The 20,656-nt window shown below is 59.7% G+C and overlaps 1 protein-coding gene across 1 annotated transcript in view; it reads right to left on the reverse strand.

The window, feature by feature from the left end:
- Positions 1 to 3,201: 3,201 nt before the first annotated feature.
- Positions 3,202 to 20,656, reverse strand: part of LOC135893925 (uncharacterized) — a 28,965-nt gene continuing 11,510 nt past the window's right edge. The window contains exons 3-12 of the mRNA XM_065421895.1: positions 19,782 to 19,841; positions 16,606 to 16,698; positions 15,318 to 15,490; positions 13,759 to 13,999; positions 12,256 to 12,448; positions 11,390 to 11,583; positions 9,474 to 9,565; positions 8,572 to 8,733; positions 6,525 to 6,714; positions 3,202 to 4,213 (exon numbers count right to left, since the gene is read on the reverse strand). Of these exons, the coding sequence (XP_065277967.1) occupies positions 4,026 to 4,213; positions 6,525 to 6,714; positions 8,572 to 8,733; positions 9,474 to 9,565; positions 11,390 to 11,583; positions 12,256 to 12,448; positions 13,759 to 13,999; positions 15,318 to 15,490; positions 16,606 to 16,698; positions 19,782 to 19,841 (1,586 nt within the window). The 3' untranslated portion in view covers positions 3,202 to 4,025. The remainder of the gene's footprint in view (positions 4,214 to 6,524; positions 6,715 to 8,571; positions 8,734 to 9,473; positions 9,566 to 11,389; positions 11,584 to 12,255; positions 12,449 to 13,758; positions 14,000 to 15,317; positions 15,491 to 16,605; positions 16,699 to 19,781; positions 19,842 to 20,656) is intronic.

The following is a 20,656-nucleotide window of genomic DNA, read 5'->3' on the forward strand; positions in this document are numbered from 1 at the left end:
CCAGGTGGAGCTCACGGCTGGGCAGCATGGGTGCCCCTCCCTGCTGCCAAGCCACGGTGGGAAGTCTCCAAGTGCCACCCGTTCATATGGGGCCCAGCCCCACCAGCCTGCTGTGGGCTTCCCTCCTCCAGGCTGGCAGCTGGGGTTTGAACGGAGCCTTTCCCCCGCGGAGAGAGGAGGCAGCAGGAGGCGGGGCAGACTCAAGTTGCCCCAGTGCGTGTGGGGAGCAGCTGCCCCTTTCCCTGGAGCTGAGCTCCCATCCCAGGGCAGCTCCAACGAGGCCTCCCCAGCCTGGGCTGGGGGAGCAGACCCAGCTGTGGCCTTCGGCCTGGCAAACCGGCTTCATCCCTCCAAGGCTTAGAGGGAGGGTGTCCTAGGAGAACCGGGGACCGCTGCCTGCGGAGGGCAGATGTGGGATCATGTGATGGTCCCAACGCTGGGAACCAAACCTCGTGTTTCAGGGCTGGAGCCGGCTTCTAGGTGATCAAGGTCAGGGAGGGACCTACTGCGGGGAGCAGGTTCTCCCACAGCTGCTGCTCCGCGGTTCTTACACCTTCCTCTGAGGGGCTGGCCCCTGCCTGAGACCGAATCCTGGCCTGGGAGGGCCTAGAGGCTGATCCAGCAGGGTGGGTCCGCCAGGCCTCGCTAGGCCTGCAAACAGCCCCCGAGGAGCTGACCAGACTCTCAGGGCTCGTCTTCGCTGCCGTGCACGTGGGTGTCACCCCTAACTCGAGTCCTGTCCACGCACGAGAACCCACCCTCCGGGGTGTGGCTACAGCTCATGTTAGCACGACGCCCCAGCGGCTTGCAAACGCGCTGCGTGGCCGCGCTCCCTGGCTTAGGCTGACCCAGGAGGAGTCCACGTGAGCGTGGATTGCCTGAGTTCGCTCTGCGGTGGAGAGCTAGCCGCTAGCTTGCTGCTCGGGCACGCTAAGAGCTAGCGTTGCCCCGAGTCTGCAGGGGAACCTGGCCAGGGGCGTTTGCATAAGGACCAGGACGCAGTCAGGAGGAGGCGGCTGCACCCAGCCCATTGTACGGGCCCCAGCAGGCAGGGGACACGCCTTCAGCAAGCCTCAGGCCACAGCAAGGAGTGAGGTTCTGCTCCTGCATCAGTGCGGGAACCAAGGCTCCGGCACCGTGGGAGGCTCGGAACCGTAGGACTGGGGCTTCTTCTTCCATATGGAAAAACAGGCTCTTCCAAAGCAGCGATGGGTGTGGCGGGGCTGCAGCAGCGGGCGATTGCGTGAGCTCCACCCAGCCGTGTGCTGGCGTTGGCCTGGTGCGTTGATCGCCTACCGGCCGGGACTCTGCAGCCCAGTTCTGCGTTGCTGTGGGAGGTGTGTGGGGGGGTCACACCAGGCAGCCGCAGCAGTCCCATTGCCGGAGCTGCGACAGTGGCTTGCAGGGATCGCATGAGACCATCAGAGCAAGAAGCCCAGGTGAGACCGGCCCAGGCCTGTGTGCTGCCTCCAGCGCTGAGCGGAGGCTCAATGCGGCTAGTGTAATAAAGCCCCGAGCCCAGCAGCTCCGGTACTACCATGGCGACAGAGGGTCGCTAAGTAACAGACACAGCAGGCACCGGGTCTTTGGCATTGCCGTGCCAGAGACTAGCGCGACACGCCCGGCGTGCTGACCCCGGGAGCGCTGGGTCAGAGCCAGCCAGCTGGAGCGGTGGCCGGACGCGGGATGTGAGCAGGAAGGCATGACTTCTGGAAGTGGCTTCCCCCTGGCCAGAGTCACCTCCGTGGGGAAACTCGTGAGCTGAACAATGCTCGTGGGTTGCACCCTGGGGTTTGTGGTCCGTGCTGTGTAGGGTGCCAGGCTGAGAGCTTTGCACTCCTGCGAGTCACCCCAAGGACTGCGAGCGAGGTGGACTCCTCCAAACATCATCCCCTAGCCCCCTGCATCCCACTAACCGAGGGAGCTGTGTCCAGTGAGGGATTCCTAGCAGAACCAGAACTGACCTCGCCTAGGACGTGATGCTGCTGCCGGACGGGGGATCCCAAAGCGTGGAAGGACCGTTCCCTAGGCTGGGCTCCCAGCTGTGACTGCTCACTGGTAGGCTGCCTGGGGAAACCGTGCAGAGAGAGACCACGGAATTCGCTGGCCTGCACAAGGCAGCTAGCCAGGGCCCACGGGGGAAGGGGGTGGCTGCAGGGCGCCCAGCTCAGAAGAAAACAAGAGGCTCAGAGGCTGAATAGCTGAGGATGTGGAAAGCAGCTGAACTCCCAGGTCCCACAGAAAGGGCAGGGGTACGCCGGGCTGGCAAACCCGTGTGCTATGCCCCATCGCATCCCGCATGCTCAGCAGCAACTGGCTGAGTCAGTGCTTGGCTGGGAGACCGTCAAGGCCCACTCAGCCCACTGCAGGGGTGGGTGCTGGTCACTCCCTTCTCTGAGTCACTGTGGCATGTCACAGTTCAGGGCCACTGCACCTGGATTCCCAGTCCCTGGTCCCCTCATCCAGCCCCTGCACTGCTGGAAGAAGGAGCCTTCCTATCTCTGGAGGCTACACTGTCTCCCCTGGCAGCGACGTGTGCACCCCGACAGGACTCAGCGGCCAGCAGCCCCATGTCATTGCTGACCCTCCCCTCAGACACAAAGAGCACGACCCCTCTGGGCAGCCTCCCTAGCTCATCACGGAGGAAGCCGGAGGTTTTGGCAGCTGGGTCCGGAGCAGTTGGAGATTTCTGGCCCCCGGGGAGACGTAGGGGGACAGTTTGGGATCAAGGGGTAAGGCACATTAGCTGGACTCTTTGGCTCGGATGATCAGCAGGGAGATAAATAACAATGCTGATGTTTAAAGGAACATCACTAGGGTTCAGAGTTAACAACTAACTGAGAAGAACAGGGCAGTTCTCACACAACAGAACTCTCATTTCAGGCTCCCTGCAGACTCAGAAAGACGACGACGCAGCCGTTAGACTCTGTTTGCATCTACGATTTTCTTCACAACCACGGGGGCTGGCATGATCCTTCTCTCTTTTACACAAGAGCGGAGGCTCGGGAGCAGAGTCCCACAGCACAGAGGGGATTTGCAGCTGCGGGAATCCAGGTGTCCTGGCTTACAAGAGGGGTCATTTATGCTTTCCCTTGTGACCACACCGGCCTAGCTGGGTTCCCCACCCCACTCCATTATTGGGGGAGCCCAGCAAACAGACAACCCTCCAAAGACCAGAATACTTTGTGCCTTTACCAGCGAGTTTATTGACAGGACCAGAATCAGTCGCATCAGCAGTTTCTCTTTGCCAGCTGCAGGCCTGGGAGTTGCCCTAGTTACTGTAACTCACCAGATTGCTAGCCAACTACAGGGAGAGAGGGGAAGAGGGGCCGGAGCACCATCCAGAGAACCCCTCCTTTCAGTTCCCAGCCGGAGCTAGGGCTCCCCCCACCTACAGCAGCTGGTCTGACTTCTCCGGTGCCAGGAACGCTCCGTACCTAAAGCATTGCAAAGCTCCGCAAAGGGCTCTTTGCATGTGGGTGCTGCAATCAGGAGGGGAGCTTGCCACACCTGTAGGCAGAGCCCAGCTAGCTTTGATTTAGCTAGATCAAAGCCAGCTTGAGTAACAGCAGCCGCGTGGGCGGCGGCACAGGCTAGCTGCTGGAGTCAGTACCCAGGGAGGGGACTCGGGAGGCTGCCGTGGCGACACTGGCGGTGTTACTCGAGCCAGCTTTGATCTCGCTAGATCAAGGCTCGCCGAGACTGCGGCTAGCTAGATCCAACTTCGCTCGGGTCTGCCGACCTGGGCTTGCAGTCACACCTCGTATTGCAGCACACCCTGGGCTGGGCTGAAATCCGCCCCAGCGAGAGGAGACCCTAGTTGCCCTCAGCTCCCATTTAGTTTCCCTGGGATTTCAGGGCACTCAGCATGAACAAGCAAGTGCCTAGGCCATGCAGCATCAGGCGCTAAAGCAGCCCGGCTTGGTCCCGTCCAGAGCACAAGCAAGCACAGATAACGCGCAGACTGCTAAGGACCAGCATCCCGAGGCCAGCGCGCTTCCCTCTGACCCAGGAGCGGCTGGAGATCACGCCAGGACGGGGTACGTTGCCGCGGTCGCCACCCCGCAGTTGTTGTCCTGCATGGACAGGAGGATGTAGCCGTCGTTACCCCAGAAGGTGGACCAGGAGTTTTTGATGAGCCAATAGCTCTCCTCTTGCAGGACCCCGTAGCCCACGGCCAGCACCGCATGGTTCAAGCTCCTGCTGGTATTCCCTACGGCCGAGAGGAAAGGAGATTAGCAAAGGGGCTTCTCGTGCTGCTCTTAACCCCGCTGCGGTTACTCTCCCCCCCAGCATCTGGGCTCTTGCATTCCCAGGAGGCCAAAAGACAAGTCTCACGCAGAGAAACAGCCTCAGCCAGCCAGCTACAGCAACCCTGGAGTGATCCGTGGGGGCAGATCCATGGATACTAAGGCCCATAGAGACCATTACGCCCATCTAGTCTGACCTCCCGCCTAACCCAGCCCAGCGTGCCCCACTGAATCGTTTCTGCATCGGATGCCGCGGGTTGGGACTCTCCTGAGACGTAGCTTCCTCCCTGGTGTGAATCAAATGCCCTCCTGCAGGCAGCTTGGAGAGTTATACAGTCAGGTCTATTTTGCATGGGGCTGTGCCAAGAGGGAGGGGTGGTATTGGCCGCCCGGCTAGCCTCGTTCTGCCAGGGAAGTTATTTGGGGCACCTAGGATGGACTGTGATTGCCCCCTGGTGGCGGAGCCCGGGCAAAGCTCTTGCAAAGCTCTTAGCACAGGGGGGTGGCGCATTGCATTGGAAGACCCCCGAGCATTGCTCCAGTTATCCGGGATTCGTCAAGCCGGAGAAGGCAACACCTTTCTAAGAGCTGTCGTTGGGGAGGTGCGTGATCGGAGGCAGAAGGGAGGCAGGAATGCTGGGGTGCCATCGTGACCGAAAGCACCGCTGTATTCCCCACCCGCCCCGACACACTGTTGTGATCGTCTTTATACCGGATATGCCTTGTGAGGTCTCTTTTGAAAACTAACAACTTGCTGGTCAATAACATTCTGGTGAAAGATACGCAGCAACATTCTATGTAAAGTTATGAATTCCCCCTGCACGATGTTAGCGTACGGTCAAACCCCCACAGCCCTCCCTAGGCAAGAGTTGTTAAGCAGGTCTGGCTTAAACAAAGCAACGTGGGTTCATCTCCGTTTACATGTAAGTAGTAAACAGGGTCCTGGGGCTGGAGACATAGCAAGTCTGCATTTCAGCATGCACAGGGGAGAAGGAGCCACCTTCACCAGCAGATCCCATGTCACCTTCTTTACTGTGTGAATAAATGTGGTTTTGAGGGGGAAATCTCAGAAGAATCTACTCCAAATGGTGAGTGGATTGCAAAAGTGAAGGGCAAAACCACCCAAGGGATCTCTCCCTCTCTCACACACATCTGAGACGACAAAGGAACCGGCCGGGGGAGATCCTGACCTGAGAATTTGGGCAGCATTGTCGCTGGGAACCTGTCGTGAGGATTTTACCTTGACCCAAGCCTCGCTGGTGAAGTTTTAGCTGCCAGAAAGTGTTTTAGCTTTATTTCTCTCTCAACCATGTCTGACTTTCATACCTTAGCCTTGCGCTCACTCAAAACCTCCCTCTTTGTAGTTAAATAAACGTGTTTTATTTTTAAACTAAACTAATCCAGGGCTGTGTTTAAACCAAACTGTTTGGTAACTCCGGTTAAAGTAGCAAATTGTTGAATATTGACCCCTTGGGGACTGGTAATAGCTGAACCGTCCAGGAAAGGGCTGGGCAGCGCAGAACACACGTTTGGGGGAAAACCTGGGACTGGGAGTGTATTGGGGTCACCCTGTGAGCAGTAACCCAGGCTGGTGGAAGCCGGAGTGTGGCTGGAGTGTTGCTACCAGGCTGCCGGGCTCAGAGTAGCTGGACCAGCGCTGCAGCCGTACACAGACACTCAGTCTGTTTGTCAGCAGCCCTGGTTGGGAGCTACCACCCCAACGTTGCGGGGCAGGTGGTGACGCAACCCCTCACGGGGCTGGATTGCAGCCCTGAACGGGACGCCCAGCCCTTGGATTTCTAGGGTCTCTGCTGCCTCCCTTCAATACACCTTTGGAGTCTGTGGAAGTGATCAGGGGCCAGCCCGGCTCTGTGCTGCTTGGGCGCTCTTCAACCTGGGGGATGTCCTGCCATGCACAGAGGTGGCTCTGTACAGTTGCACTAGGAACCAGCACCCCCAGGCTGGCAGCCACGTGCGGCCCCCTGATGATTTTCCCGGCGGCACTGGGAGAGGGAGGGGGTGCCCGAGTACAGAGAGCAGCGTGACGCACTAGAGCCCACCCGGCCCGTGGTGCTGGAGCCAGCAGAGAAACCCTCAATGGAACAGAACAGCCTGGGACTCTCCTGGCCCATGGGGGTGCGCGGCCACCCTGTCTCCTGAGCAATCTGGGATCCAGCAGCGCCTGGCAAAAGATCACCATGACACAGCCTCCCCTGCTAGCCATGCAATCTCGTCCCACCGGGAGCGCCACGCGGCTGGCAGGGCTGGACTCACCACACTGGGGATCGTAGTAGATGCCGTTGGAGTAAAAGATGAACGACTTGAGGGAGGCGTCGACGCTGACGGCCACGGGGCCGTTCTTGAAGACGGCGGCTCTCAGGGCAGTGACGTCGCCGGCCGGGACGTTGACGTAGCCCGTGATGTTGGCAAGGAGCTCAGTAGAGTTGTAGTGGCAGTATCCGTTCTAGGAGGCAGGCGGGACACGGGAGTTTAACAGCAGTAGGGTTTGAGTGTCCCCGTCCAGCCAGAATGCTCACAGAGCAACCCCCATCCACCCCCTCACTGCAGCCAAGCCTGGATAAGAACCAGAGGATCAGCTGATCCGTGACACGTCACCAGCTCAGACCCAGCCAGCCAGTAAACTCAGCCCTCTCCTGCCCGCTCAGCCCAGGGAGAACCAGCAGCGGTTCTGGCAGCTGGGCCGGCCCATTAGTGGGACACTCCACGAGGCAAGGAGAAGGGTTCGGTGCATCTGTTAAGCTCTGGCAGAGCTGGGACATGGGTGGTCTGGCCTAGCAGGTAGGACCAGAAGGAAGGCTTGGTGGGAGTCAGGGCTCAAGCCAGGGGTCAGAGCCGGAGGCAGAAAGCAGGAGTCAAGGCGAAGGTCAGAACCAGAGTCAGGAGTGTAGGCAGGGACTGCAGGCGGAGTTAAGGATCAGGAGCCAAGGTCCAAATCAGGGACCAGAGCAGGGCCTGTGGTGGCAATAAGCCACATGCTGCCAAGCTGCACGGACAGCTTCCTGGAACGCCCTCCATGCTTAAATAGTGCCCGTGGACCAGTCAGAAGCGCTGCAATCGGGTCTGCGTGGGCGGCACTTCCTGTGGTGCGTATCCTCCCAGGGTTTATTCATTGCAACGCTGCGGAGAGCCGCACCAATCCCCCGGCACTCTGCAGACCTGGGTTCTAGCCTTCCGGAGCCTTACAAGTCCCCTCTCATCATTTAACAAAAACCCCTCGGGGGCCAGGCGCTGCAGAGGGGCTGTACCGAGGGTTACAGCACTAAATGGGAAGCGTGGAGAAGAAACACTCGTGGGACTCAGAGCTGAGTGGAGCAGGTAGGTTTGCTTGGATCTGAGATTTCTGTAACGGACGAGAATTCTGCAGCGAGGGGAGATTTCAGGATCTTCAGACGCAATTGCCTGTCTATCCGTTCCTCCAAGAGTTTTATACCACTGCCCGTCGCTGTGGTATCGGAGCACCTTCCATGTAAAATCAAAGCCCTGGCGCATTGTCTAAAACTGGTTATAATGTCAAGGATCGGAGGTAGGAGAACATAGCTAGTAAGTTGCATCACGACGGAGTGGGGTCCCTGGAACGTTAGCCAGACTGGCCCTGCAGCCCCCCTCTCCTCCTGCAGCCCCAGCGCTGGGTGGCCCATCCACTCCACAGATACCTTCAGAATTCAGACCGCTCGTTCTGGACCACATCCTGCCTTCACTGAAATCAACGATAAATCTCCCGTTGGCTTCAGTGGTGCAGGATCCACAAGGAGCACCAGGAAATTCAGCCACTGGCCTCATCGCCTGCTATCCCAGTGCCCAGCCTGGGCTCTGGGCGCTGGTATCCGCCCAGAGGTATGAACCTCTGCCTGACCCCGCTAATATCTAGGGTATGCTGGAGACTCATCTCATGCCAGGGCCCTGCACGGTGCGTGGAGGGATGGATTTCGCCTCTTCTGGCCGCGTCAGAGCACTAGAGGCTGGCGAACGGAGGCTCACAATATCCATTGTCTGGCGTCAGGGGAGGAGCCAGGACCATACCTGAGACTCACCAGCTACACAATAGACACGCTGTGGGGCGGGGGGGGAGGGGGAATCAGCTGCTCCCAGGATCCCATCCCAGGCCACTTCCATCTTTGCTGGGCCCTGCACCAAGTTCTCCCGTCAGCAGCCCCAGCCCTTTGCCAAGGGAGCCCACAGGGTTCCCCGGGGCTCTCGGAGTCACATCCCCCCTCGGCCCAAGGTCACGCTGCACGAGCAGGTCAAACAAGTTCTCTCTGCGGCTCCCCTAGCAGGTGCCTAGAAGACCAGCCCGACTCACCTGGCCCCTGTATGGCCCGTAGGCCTCGGCGCTTGGTATGCCACCGTGCTTCTTGACCCATTTAAAAGCCCGCCAAGGGAGGCCGCCGTCGCAGCCGTGGTTCCCGAAGCCCCAGGAGCAGTCGATCAGGGCTTGCTGAGACAGGGGGGTCAGGCCTCCGGTCTGGGGAGGAGAGGAGGGCAGGGTCGGGCACAGAGAACTCAAACTTTAACTTCACCGTCCCCTTTACGTCAAGGCTGACACATCACACACAGGCTCACCAAGACCACGTCCAGGGAGATACTACATCCCCCCTTCCATGCTCTGGGGACCGCTCTCCCTCCATCCCCGGGCTGGGATACATGGACCGCGGGAGCTGTGTCTCGGGGAGCATCATCTGGTCAGCGATGCCGGTGCGGCCAGCCAGAACTGCTCGAACTGGGGAGCACCTGGGGCAGGACTCCAGGCAGAGTTACACCCGTGGGGCTGAGAGCAGGGACTCTCCAGTCAGTAGCTGAGACTAATCTGCTCTGGAGGCCGCGTCTTGTGGTTAAGGCACTGGCCGGGCCCACAGGGGGTCTGGGTTTGATGCCTGGCTCGTTGTGTGGCCCTGGAAGTCACTTCATCTCTCTGTATCCACTTCCCCACCTGTTCCATGGGGATAGCAATACCAGCCTTCTCCTACCCCCTGCCTTGTCTCTGCAGAGTGTAAGCTGTTCCGGGCAGGGGCTGTCTCTGACTGTGTGTGCGTACAGCTCCCAGCACAACGGGGCCGTGATCTCAGCCGCGGCATCTCGGGGCTACCACAATACATATGAGAGTTGAAAGACCCACAATGGGGGGTGTCTTGGCTGCTCCACCCTGTGGTGTGATCCCTGCTCGTACAAGCTGCGGGTGTGACGAGGAGGCAGCCGGGTTGTTACCTTGAGGAACAGGGCACCTTCTAATCCTCCTGTAGCAGCAAAGCTCCAGCAGGAGCCACACAGAGCTTGGTCCTTCACTGGGGTCACCGCGCCTGGGGGAGAGAATAAGAAATGAGCCCCGTGCAGTAGAGAACTCAGATCTCCCACATTTCAGCTCTCTGATCTCCCTGGCCCCTGAACGCCTGGAGTCACCAGCCACGTGGCCTCTTTACCACGAGATGGCCGTTCTTCACCCCCCTTTCCCCTGGCAATTGCCACTCGCCCTGCTCCCCCAGCCCAGGTGCCTCGACACCCTGAAGAAATGCAACATGAAGAGCAAGCGGAAAACTTCTGGGTCATCTCGCCGGAGAGCAGAGGCCCACGCAGGTGACTCGGTGGGTCATGAGCATGAAGGAGGAGTCCAGTTTCCATCACACTCCTGGTAACAAGCTATCACTCGCCCTGCTGGAGTCGGGGTTATTCGAGTGGGAGGCCAAAGTCAGAGAGGAGTCTAAGCTGGCGTCGATTACACCTTCCGGCCCCCTCAGTGCGGGAGTGACGACTCGGGATACATCGACCCTGGAGCTGGAGGGGTCATTTCCACCTCCGGGAGACACACCCATGCTAGCTTGGATCCAGCTAACCTCCATCTCTCCCCAGCCCAGCCAGCGCTGGTTAGTCTGACGCCGTCATGGGAATGGACTGAAAGGGCCCCCCAGCCTGTCTCTTCTCCCCACCGCGCTGACCTGGGAATTCCTCCTACTATTCCTCAGTGTTGGGAGCTGGGAGCGATGCTCGACACTGCCCCCCTCTGTCGAGTTACGGTAAAACAACTCGTGCCAGGAGGAGCCCTACACCAGGGTCGCCATCTCCAGAGCAACCCCCAGCTGGGACGGCCCTGCAGGCACCCTGCCCCCAGCTCCCTCCGGGCTCTCTGACTCCCGGAGCCGAGCACTGAGCACTGCCTCCCCCTTTCGTGGGCTCTGATTTACTACCCTCGGGAGCCCCACAAGCCCCACCCTTCTTCTCCCCAGTCCTCCTCTCTGGGGCGGTGCTGGTTCAGGCCAGCGGCAGCCTACAGCAGCTTCTCCTAGCTGGGCCCCTCTTCGCTTAGCCCGGGGGTTCTCAAAGTGGGGGTCGTGACCCCTCAGGGGGTCGTGAGGTTATTTCGTGGAGGGTCACGAGCTGTCAGCCTCCCCCCCCCGAACCCTGCTTTGCAGCCAGCATTTATAATAGTGTTAAATATATAAAAAGTGTTTTTAATTTATAAGGGGGGGTCACACTCAGGGGCTTGCTGTGTGAAAGGGGGCACCAGTACAAAAGTTTGAGACCCACTGGCTTAGCTTCTTCCTCCCTGGGCGGGGAGAGGTCAGCAGGCAAGCAGCCCTGCTTCCCCAAGCTGGTGTCTCTCCTGCTGGGAGACAGAGGAGGCAGCAGATATCCTGCCTTCCTTACCAGGGCTCATCCGGGCTGGCTGCGAGAGGGGAGCCCTGCCCATGTCCCTGTTTCCCTCCAAGGCTCCGGGTCCTGGGCCCTTAAAGAGACAGACTATTCCCCTGGGACCATCTTCCTCTCCTCCAGCACCTGCCTCGGCCTTTCCCTAGGGCTTCATCCACCCAAGGAGTCCCACGAACCCTAGAGGGACACGCCATGGAACAGGGCCCGACTGACCCCTAGCACTTTGAAGGGGACAGTCCCCCTCTCCCAAGCTCCATCCAGGCCCCATCTAACAGGATGGCAGCTGAAAGGTGGGTCTGAAGCAGGGAGCCGCCCAAGGCTCTGGCAGGCCTAAGGGCTGCATTTCAGCCTCGCCTGGAGGCCGAGGGTGTCCCCCACTTGTCAGGGGACTGCAGGAGAACAAGGACTTTGCAGCCAGTCGGGGAGTGAAGCAGCCCCAGGGATGTGTGGACAATGCGGACGCAAGTGGCCTTCCTCACCGTACAGCCTCCAGTCCAGGCTCTCAGGCAGGATGATGCCAGCGTATGGCGCCAGTGGGAACGGCTGCCCGTTGTCGGGACTTTGGTCCTGCAGCCGCCCCCGCAGCACGGCCATCTCCTCCGGGGTGCGGTCGGCCAGGTGGTTCAGTGCCAGCCTGTAGGGCAGGTTGGCCCGATTCTTGGAGTGGACGTACCTGGGAGGGGATGGATGATGTGAAGAGAGGGGGAGCCGCTGGTGGGCAGCCCTGGTGGACCCGGGCACATCCCTGCAGCAACCCCTCACACACACGCTCTCAAATAACTGCAGTTTGGTGCTAGGTCACGTGACAGCCAGAGCACAGAGCAGTCATCTCCCAGGACATGCATCTCCTCCCCTCTCGCTAAGAAGCCAACAGCTGAATGATAGCTAGAAACTCAGGGCCTGATTCACATTTACCCCCCATCTGCACTGCCAGAAGGGTGAATGGGGGGGCCCTTCATTCTAGTTAGGAGTGGGGAGCACGGGGCGGGGTGGGGGGCCCAGCTGTCTCTGGCCTTCTCAGTTCTCTGTGAGTTCTCAGAAGAAGCGACTCAGGGTAGAGGGGTGGAGTCCCGGAGAGCCGTCTTCTAACCCATCGAGGGCCGGGAGCAAGACGAGGTTTCCTGCGCTGGCATCGGCCCGACACTGACATTATGGGAAGGGGCCAGGATCAAATTCATCCCGTGTCGCTCGGGGCTGGGCCTGACTCTTCGGCACAGCCAGGCCGGGTCAGGGGAACAAGGCTAATCTGGGATGACGCATTCCCCACCCCCACCATTCCCCACCCCCTCCCTGAAAACCAGCCCAGGAGCCCGGCCGCCTCGCCCCGACATCCGAGCTCCTGCACCTCATGTTGTGAATGAAGGTTTGTGCCCTGCGCTCAAGCTCCTTCTCGCTGCCGTACTGCTTCCTGTACTCCCGCCGGTAGTGATGGAACAGCTGATGGCCTCGATCCGCCTGCCTGCCCACGAAATCCCACATGGGGTTGGCGAGGATCTGATGCTCCACTCCGTCTCCCGGAGGAAACTTGCACTCCATGTCTAGGACAGAGCCGGAGGTTACGGCACATGCCGGAAAGCCATTGCTCACAGACACCCGCCGGCAACCCCCCGGTCTCTGTACCGCCCCCTGCAGATCCCACAACCCAGCTGCATCTTCACCAGGCCCCACAGCTTCATGCCACACCCCAGGACCCATCCCCAAGGAACATGGCTCCCCCAACGCCATGCACTGGTGTCTGATGAAGACGAGGACCGTACCCTGCTAGCACAGAGCCCTGCCCCGTTTCCCGCTGTAGTTTTTGCTAGCCAGGCTGTATCCCCTAGGCCAGGCACAGCAGAGCCTTCCTGGCAGGGCTAGGACATTGGCAGCTGGGCGAAGCACGTGCCTGTCAGAGCTGGGAATGAGAGTAGCTGCATATTCGAGCCAGTGGCTGCTTTCCGTGTCCTAGACAGGTGCAGCCCCGGGCCAAGAATGCACGGAGCACCGCACCTCAGCCTGAAACAAACCCTTCGTTCCTGGCCCAGAGCGAGATCCACCAGAGAAGCGCAGCATGCCAGCTTTAGCCCATGGGTCCGTGAGGACCGGTTCAGCCAACGCGTCTGCAGGGGGTCAACAAGTCACCGGGCCCCCTCTGTCCCAGGGCCCCTGGACATGCCAGTGTGAAGATCACTGCTCATCGGTGTGAATCCGGAACTCCCTGCCTTTATCTGAGCACTGCCTGGGCCACATTTCAGGGTCTGTTTAACAGGAAACCTCCATCCGCTCTTGCCCCAACACACAGGGCCAAACCGGCACAAATCCAGAGTGACACCATCGTTCTAGTGGGACTCATCTGATCTCTGGGGTAAATGGGTCCCTGGTCCAGGGCTGTGTCCGCCCTGCTCCCACCCAGGGCATAGCTGCATGGGGAAGGTGGGTGCTGGACTGAATGGCTCCTCAGGGGGCCTAGATCTACTGGTACCAGCCTTAGCTGGGGCACATGCCTTGAAAGGATTAACCAGCCGTATGTTTCCACGTCTCTGATCAATGCAAACCCGCGGCGATTTAGCAGCAGCCAACAGGATCGCATGGAGACTTGGCCACTCCTGATTGACTCACTACACTGCGATGGTTTCCCTTGGCCTGCAGGAGTGACGCGAGTGGGCTCATGTTCCCACCTCAGCTCCTGCCCATGTTTTGTGGCTTCTTCTGGCAGCGTCCTGGCTCGGAGATCCCGGCACTGGGTCCCCACCGGACTCAGGTCACGTACCTCCCTGCTCAGGCTCAGGAGCTCCAGCTCCCTCCCTTAACCTGAGGGACAGCTAAGCATTTCCCCAGCATGGAGGGAGGAGGGGGAACTGCCACTCACCGCGTGGGAGGTCCAAGACCCTGGCTGGGTAGCTGCGGGCGAAGCCGCTGTAGTCGAGCTCGTACTTGTCGTAGTGGGAGCCCAGCAGGCTGTTGAAGCCCCGCATCTCGTAGTGGACGGGCACGGGGCCGTCGGCGGCGCTGGCCACCCACAGGGTGTAGACGTTCTTCTTCCAGCCCCAGTAGGACACGTTCTGCCACACGGTGCAGAGCTGCCCTTTGTAGGACTCCTCCCGCACGGGCTGGGGAGGTGATATTACAGTTGCGTTTCTCAAACTGGGGGTCCTGACCCAAAAGGGGGTCACAAGGCTATTGTAGGGGGGTCGCGAGATCACAAAAAATACTGCGATCGCCTTTAGATCCTTTGCTAGGGTTCCCATATTTCAAGTTCCCAACTAGAGGACACTGCTGGGGAGAGGGGGAGCTGGTGGGGGAGGGTGGGTACCGCAGCTGCAGCTCTCCAGCCGCCCAGCCCTGAAGGCAGCGCTGCCGCCAGCAGCAGCAGCAGTGCAGAAGTAAGGGTGGCAAAACCAAAGCACACATTTCAAAAATGAAAACTGAACGTGCAGGACGATTTCAGGGCCTGCCTCAGTTTCCTGGAGCCACAATTGAAAAAACGCTGTGCTTCCAAACAGCAGCACCTCTGGCAGTAAGTGTCCAGATACTTGTTTGTATATAGCTGTGGATAAAGCCGCAATCCTTGGACAATGTTAGGATAATTGCCCCCAATCACTGGAAAAGGCTCCCAGCTCCCCAAGCTGTAGCCTGTTGTCTATTTTCTTTCAGAAAACGTGTTTCTTAAATGTCCCCGTATTTAGTCCCGAAAACTCTGGCTTGACGCTTTTTGAAAGTGCTGGGCCTTTAGTGCTGGGCGCCTGACGAACAAAACTCTGGCTGCAACCGGGCGTGGTGCACGGCTCTGCCAATGCACCTCCCGCCCGACCTGCAGCAGTTCTGGCCCTGGCTCCAACAGAGGAGCTGCCAGCCCCGCCCGGTTGTGGGATGGACGTTGCAAAGGCACTGCCAGCTATGCCCTCGGCTTCCAGGCCAGGCAGAACCGACCCTCCGGAGAGTGGCTAGCGTGGGTGGAATTTTATTTCACCAGCAGCTGCGGCGCTTGGGGGAAGGCGGTTCAGTCTCTCCCCCCTGCCCCTGATTGGGGGCCATGTATTCCCTAAAGGAGCGGCAGCATCAACTGAGAAGCTGCTTTCCACCCAGGTGCGCTAGAGGAATGCCAGGCGTCAGCCCCTCCACGCCTCTCCCTCCAGGCGGGACCGCGGCAAAGGACACTGGGAGCGCTGGCGTGACTAGACCCAGGCTTGTCCCCTGCATTCAGCTTCTTCTGAGCCCCCAGGGAATGGACACAGGAGAGGAGCGCGTATGGGGGGTGGCTGGGCTCCTCGTTCAGACTTATCCGGGTCTAGCAGGCTTGGGGAGACTCCATTTCCTACAAGCTGCCTTGGCGGGGTGGGGGGTGCCCAGCTGAACCAGCAAGACCCAGGCCAAAGGACTCCGTTCGCTGAGAACCAAAGACCTGACCTGCCTTTTGCCAGGCCTCACCTTGAAGCCGTCCAGCCTGGGGAAGACACTCTGTGGATAGACGCGCTTCCGAGGGCTGCCGCTGATCCGGAAGCACTTCCGGACGTTCAGCTCCTGCTCCGTGGTCTCTGGGGTGATCTTGTAGAGAGCACCAAACAGCTTCTCTGCCCCATATTGGAAGGTGACCACTTGCCCTGGGAGTCAGGGAAGAGACGCGGGAAGGGCAAGACATTTCACGGGCCCAGCCTCAGGCGAGGGAAGGGGAGAAACCGCCGGGGTCTCCGCCTCTCCCTGGGCAGGCTGAGAAGGGGGAACGGTACCGAGGCTCTAACTCTCAAGCTGCGAGTGTCACTGTCCGTAGCTTTTCAGACCCACCTGGGGCAGATCCCGGGGAGGTGGGAGAGCAGCCCTTGGAGCTGGTGTGACGCTGAGCTCCCTGCAGCCAGGCCATAGCCACGGCTGGCTTGGCTGCCCACCGGCACCCAGCCACGCCCGGCTACAGAGCCGAGGGAAAGCGAGCACCAGGCCATGGAGAGCTGGGTGTTCCCCTGCCAGGGAGCGGCACCTAGCGCCTCCCCCCGGTTATCCCCACTGTGCAGCAAGAGGGGAGAGTTAGGAGGGGAGACGACTGACCGGGAGCAGCAGAAGTGCTCTAAAAGTGTGTGTGGGGGGGGCATAGGCGCCTGAACCATGGCCCTGCCCTTGCCCCCCCCAAGGGCCCCCCACCGCACCACCCATTCCCCTTCCAAGGCCCTGTTCCTGCGCCGTCTCTCCCCCCCCCCCCCGCACCCCGCTTGTTCCTTTTTGCCCCCTCCCCCTTATGGCCAGTAAAAAGGGGGAGGGGCATGGCCCTGTGCTCCCCCTCCCGTCCCCCCGCGTCTGCCGCCCCTGCGACTGACCCACCTGGAGCAACTTACAGCCCTGTACCACCTAGGGTGCCTTGCACCCCCTCCAGCTCACGCCCATTTGCAGAGGTGGAGCATGCGCCCTCCCCTTGCACTTGGCCCTCTGCATGGGGGGGACTCCCGCTCACACCCCGAGGGGGCCAGGAGAAAGGGGAACCAAGGGAACACCAAGCGCAGTGAAGTAAATGGACGGGCTCCCGCTGGGCTCCGGATCAGGCCCCAAGTCGAATGAGGCTCCCCTCGTTCGTGGATTGGGAGGCGGGGGCATGTCAGGCTGGGGGGTGGGGTTTTCCTGGGGTTCATTTGCAGCATTCAATACGTCACCTCTGAGTTTGGCCCCAACGGTGGGCCCTGGCCCTGCCACCCGGTGAGGAGCAGAGAGGCCAGGGGCCCAGCACGCCTACCGTGGTAGTACTGGATCCGGCTCTTCTCTCCCGTCTGGTTGTACCAGGCTTCAAAGGGCTCCCGGATTTCAGCGAACGGCAGGTCGATAACCCCTGCAGGCCACCAGAACAGGAGCCAGGTTAGCCCGAGTCCGTGCCACAGAGACAGAGGGACGAGGCCCAGATTCATCGTACAGACGCAGGATGAGCTCAGACGTGCCCGATTCAAGCCACATGCGGTGCCGGGCTCTGGGCACACCAGGGTACTAGGGCCAGCTGCCCGTAATGGAAATTAACCCAGGTCAGAATTCCCATTCTGCCCCATTTCACACCCAGAGGAGTCCAGCCTCCGTCAGCGAGAGCTGCCAGAGACGCAGATTTGTGCGCCCAGCTCCTCCTTGTGTCCTGAGCTACGGCTCGAGACCCAGACAGCTCCATGCGTCCCCCTCAGAAAATGCTGCATTATAACACCGCAGCGAAAGCAGCCACCGAGCAGCCTGGCCTAACGGCGAGGAAATTAGGCCAAGCCACTTCACTCTCCGCGGCACTGCCGCTCCTTCCCATCCCAGAGCCTCTGGCCAGGAAGCTGCTCGGTGGAGATTTCCTCCTTGCGCTCTCCAGAGGCCGGGTTGTGTCCGTGACCCTGTTCGGACTCTGGCCAATTGGTGCCCGCATCAGAGAGAACGGACAAGGGGGAAGTTTTACTCATGCCAGCGATCCAGAGCCAGAGTGGTGCACAGTGACCCGAAAGCTGCCCCCCCAGGAGCAGCTGAGGATTCCCTGGGTGAGGGGGAACCCTGGACTGGCAGCCCCTCCTGGCTCCGCCGCCCCCCATTCGGGCACAGGGCTGGTTGGGAGCAGGGAGAGAATGGGGGTAGAGCATGACACTCTCGCTGATTTCTAGTTGATGGGAGACAGTTCTAGTGGATGAAAGTCACAGCAGCCACAGAGCTGCTCTAACTTGCACTGGGGGCCAATTCATCCCCCAGCTGGCTTAGAGGACGTGTACAGACGCCAGCTTCGATCAGGCTCGTGTACTGAAAACAGCAGGGTCGCCGCGGCAGCACGGGCTAGCTGCCCATGTGCCATCCTGGCCAGGATCCTAGGTACGTGAGGCAGCTCGCCCGAGCCACCGTCCACGTCGCTATGGCTACCCGGCTGTTTTTCGGGTGCTACCTCGACCACAGCTAGCGGGCGTGGTCCTAGAGACGCCCTGGCCAGCTCCCCCGGCCCCTCAGCCGTGCTTAGCGGGAGCTGCGCTCCGTCCCAGGGGAGAGGCCAGGACGGTGAAAGGGGAAGGAAGGCAGGAGGGGAGGCTTCTGGGAAAGGCCGTTGCCGTGGCCATGTTAGTCTAGCCGGTTTGCTAAGGTCGAGATAAAGCCCCGTTTCTGGCTGGCCGTGACCGGGGCTGTTTTGGAACAAGGACCCAGCAAACAGGTCCCAGCTGTCCCGCGGATCGTGTAAGCAACAGAAGCAGCCTCTGGTCTCCTCACCTAGACCGCTCCCGTGGCTTACAGGGCTGCTTTTCTGAATCTCTCCCCCCGTTCCTTCCCATTCTCTGCACTGATTGTATTTTTCCTCTTAACAAGAGACACCGGGCGCGTGGCCTAGCGCCTGGGCAATACCCCCTGGAGCTCCAGTCTCACCCAGGGGCCTAGACCGGGCGTACTGAACAGCGCCGGGTACGTGCCCGTTCCCGGGAAGTGTTTTAAATGAACAAAAGGACTTCCCAGTAATTGTAATATACAGTCATTGCCTCCCTCTAACGGGGAGGCAGCGTGGCCTAATGGCTAAAGCACGGGCGTGGGACTCAGGAAACCGGGCTTCTATTCCCGGCTGTGCCACTGATGGGTGACTTCGGGCAAATCATGCCCCCTCCGTGCCTCGGTTTCCCCACCTGTCAGATGGGGACAATGATCCTGATTCTCCTTTGTAAAGCACTTTGAGATCTGATGATGGAGAGCTAGGTATTAATTAATTATTAACTGCCTGGCACTGCTGCAGAATGGACACCAGTGGGTCTGAGGAGCTAGCTAGACAGGCCAGTCCTGCCAACACCTGTAGCTATCGTTTAAGCTGATGGTGGCATGGGGGTGACAGCTTGACAGACAGACTCATTAAGACAGTCTCTGCCCTGCGGTGGGGGAGTTGGGGACTCAGTCGGAGGCCAGACCCTTGCGTCCGAGGGGCTCTGTGTGGGCACACGGGTCCGGCGGCACAGATCCAGCTGTAGGCCTGAAGCCCCAGAGCTCAGTGTTGCAAACACAGCGAGCAGTCCCCATGGGGGACTCAGGCGTGAGAGGCACTGGGAGACAGAGCAGGCAGAGGGTTGGTTTGTTAACTTGCTTACTAGGGATGAGGTTCTCCTGCGTCCTTTCCCTTCCCATATGCTGTCTTTGTCTGAGAATGGTGGGAAAGGATCTGATTCTATCTAGATATTGACATGGCCCCGCCCCATAGAATCTCAACTAAAAACAGCAATGGATTCATCCTCACAACCCCCCTGGAAAGTACCATCATCCCCATTTCACAGATGGGGAAACCGAGGCACAGAGCGACGCAGCGACTTGCCCAAGGTCACACAGGGAGAGCCACAATTGAACCCACGACTCCTGAGTCCTGGCCCAGGGCATTAAGCACAAGACCCGTCCTCCCACTATGGCCGAAGAAGAGTTTCAGTGCTAAGAGGTGACCGGCTGGTCTCTGTTAAGTACGACCGTGATGGTCCAAAACATTCCCTTTGGCCAGAGCAGTGCTGCCGGATCTGGGGGGAGGGGAGATTGCTGGAGGACACTAGCTGTGTTTATAAGGGGTGTTTTCAGTCTCTCTGGGTAACATTAAGGCCTGTTGGGCCCCAAGAAGGCTCCAAGCCGTGGGGCCCGCACATTTGTGGCACTATACAAACCATCACCTCTGGGGCTCAATTTCTCCATCTGCTAAATGGGGACAAGCCTGGCTCCCTACTTACCAGAGCAGCTGAGCAGTTTAATTCAACAAGTGCAGCACCTTCCGATCCCTGGATCAGAGGTGCCAGATCAGGGCTCAGGATTACCCTGAGTGGTTCCTACCAGAGGGCAGGGCAGCGCTGTTTCTGTGGTCGAGGCATCACCATGAGATGCACACACCACAGCCATCTGCCGGAGGGAGAGCAGGCTGCAATCCCCAGACCCCGACCACAGAGTACCTGGCCCACTCACCTGAGACGTGGTAGACGTTGCCAAAATCAGGGACCGCCCATCCAGATGTACCCCCGGCTCCTGTAAAACAACGATCAGCTGATTTCTCGGCATCGGACATTTCCCTCCCCAAACCCAGCCGGAGGGGCTAGGAGACAGGGAACCTTTCCAGACTAGAGTGCCTTGCAATCAGCTACCCACCTCCCTAGAGTTCAGCAAGGCACTTAAGGAAGAGCCGGTCTTTAATTACACGATCGCACGGAGGGTACTCGGGTGCTTAATGTCAGGCATGTGCTTAAATGCCTTGCTGAATCGGGGTCCTACCAGGGATGGGGAAGAGGAGTTGTGCCAACCCAAGATGGGTTTGGTTACACTCAGAGCCCTTTGTTATTAGCATTTGCTGATTTCCCCCCTAAAATTCCCATGGTTTTGAAAAAGCCACAATTCGGATTCTACTGATTTTCACCCAAATTTTGGCTTTTTGGGGACCAGGGAATTTTTCGCTGGGGAAGTGGCTGGGGCCACGCTGAAGGGCCAACAGAGTCAGGCAGGGCCGGCTCTAGGCACCAGCGCTCCAAGCATGTGCTTGGGGCGGCACTTTCCAAGGGGCGGCACTCCGGCTCTTTTTTTATTTTTTTTATTTTTATTTTTTGCCTGGGGCGCAAAAAGCCAGGAGCTGGCCCTGAGCGGAGGTGAGCTGCGGCGGTGGGGGGCGTGGGGAGGGCTGCAGGAAGTAACCCTGGGGGGGGGGCGGCAGAGGAACCGCTCCCCCCCCAGCTCACCTCCGCTCCACTGCCATCTGCTCCCCCGAGCGCGCCGCCACTCCGCTTCTCCCCCCTCCCTCCCAGGCAAGCCTGGGAGGGAGGGGTAGGAGGGGAAATGCAGCGCGCCCGGGG

The sequence above is a fragment of the Emys orbicularis genome, chromosome 23 (genome assembly GCF_028017835.1).
Source record: "Emys orbicularis isolate rEmyOrb1 chromosome 23, rEmyOrb1.hap1, whole genome shotgun sequence".
NCBI classification, from domain to species: Eukaryota; Metazoa; Chordata; order Testudines; family Emydidae; genus Emys; species Emys orbicularis.